The sequence below is a fragment of the Limulus polyphemus genome, unplaced genomic scaffold (assembly GCF_000517525.1).
Source record: "Limulus polyphemus unplaced genomic scaffold, Limulus_polyphemus-2.1.2 Scaffold2835, whole genome shotgun sequence".
Taxonomy (NCBI): Eukaryota; Metazoa; Arthropoda; class Merostomata; order Xiphosura; family Limulidae; genus Limulus; species Limulus polyphemus.
Window position 1 is genome coordinate 115,726 of NW_013668445.1, and position 1,382 is coordinate 117,107.

The 1,382-nt window shown below is 36.5% G+C and overlaps 1 protein-coding gene across 1 annotated transcript in view; it reads right to left on the reverse strand.

The window, feature by feature from the left end:
* LOC106468021 (arginine kinase-like) overlaps positions 1-1,299 on the reverse strand; it is a 5,871-nt gene extending 4,572 nt beyond the window's left edge. Inside the window, exons 1-3 of the mRNA XM_022396323.1 lie at positions 1,216-1,299; positions 918-1,066; positions 188-353 (exon numbers count right to left, since the gene is read on the reverse strand). Of these exons, the coding sequence (XP_022252031.1) occupies positions 188-353; positions 918-1,066; positions 1,216-1,221 (321 nt within the window). The 5' untranslated portion in view covers positions 1,222-1,299. The remainder of the gene's footprint in view (positions 1-187; positions 354-917; positions 1,067-1,215) is intronic.
* Positions 1,300-1,382: the final 83 nt, after the last annotated feature.

Genomic DNA, 1,382 nt, shown 5'->3' on the forward strand with positions numbered 1-1,382 from the left:
AATTAAATGGTTAACTCACACTAACTATGCGGCTGTACACAGTTTTGAGATCTCCAAATTAAATGGTTAACTCACACTAACTATGCGGCTGTACACAGTTTTGAGATCTCCAAATTAAATGGTTAACTCACACTAACTATGCAGCTGTACACAGTTTTGAGACCTCCAAATTAAATCGTTAACTCACAGTAACTAGGCGGTTGTACACCGTTTTGATATCTCCTCCTTTCTGCATGGAGATGATTCTGAGATGATCTTCTTCGTTTACCCAGACCAGGAAAGTTTTAGCATCATTGTGAAAGATGCCACGACCTGTTGGCCAGTACCGGCAGGCATTGGCTGCTTGGAGAAACCTTGAAAAAAGTATTAAATCGGTTTCACTATAGTGATAGAAATTTTCTTATCTGCTTTTTATTTGTTTCTTTACTGGTATATTTATAGTCACCCTGTTTGTTTTAGACATTCGCACAAAGCTATATAAGGGCTAACTATTTGTGCTAACCATCCCTGATTTTGAATTGATATCATAAAGAGAAAGAAAACAATTAGTCAACAGCAGCTGCTGCCAACTCTTGAGGTATTCTAATCGAACAATAGGATCTGACCCTTATTCTTATAACGCACACATTTTTGCTTATTACAACGGGCCGAGCGTGACTTAATGGTTATCGTGCATGGACTGTAAATCCGAAGATTTACGGTTCACTGCCCGTTGTCGCACTTTGGAGTCATAAAGGCGCTATAAGAGTGACGGCCAATTCCTAATTAGTTCATAAGAAATGATTAGTCCAAGAGCTGGCGGTATGTGCTTTTGATCAGCTGTGTTCCCTCTAGTCTATAAATTCAAAATTATAGACAAATATGCAATATGTGTAGCTTTACGCAATAATTCTGAAATAAAAAATTAGCACATTTACCTGTCCCCCTCTTTGAATAGAAAGTGGTCGTCGATGAGTTGCTGCTGGGTGGCCTTATCCATTCCTGTTAGGGGGTAGTACGTTCCTTTAAGCTCACCCTCCATGCTGCTCAACGTGGTACTGACTTTTTGTTCCATTTCTTTATATTGCTAAAAAAAAAAGGAATAAAAATATTGTTGAGAGATATTTTTTTCGATAGCTATTTCACAATTTGAATGTTTTTTCTATTTCTCCCTTCTAGTTTTTAAGAAGACTTTTGTTGCTTAAATTAATTAACAGAAATAATATTCAAACTTACAAACATATTCAGCCTGAATTGATAATATTCTTAATGTTTTGTAAGTATTCTAATTAATTTCGAGTTATTTTTGGAATTCAGTAATTAACTTGATTGAATATGCTTAGTTTGTGTAGTTATGTACTAGATCAGCGTTTCCCAAACTATGGGTCGCGACCCACTGGTGG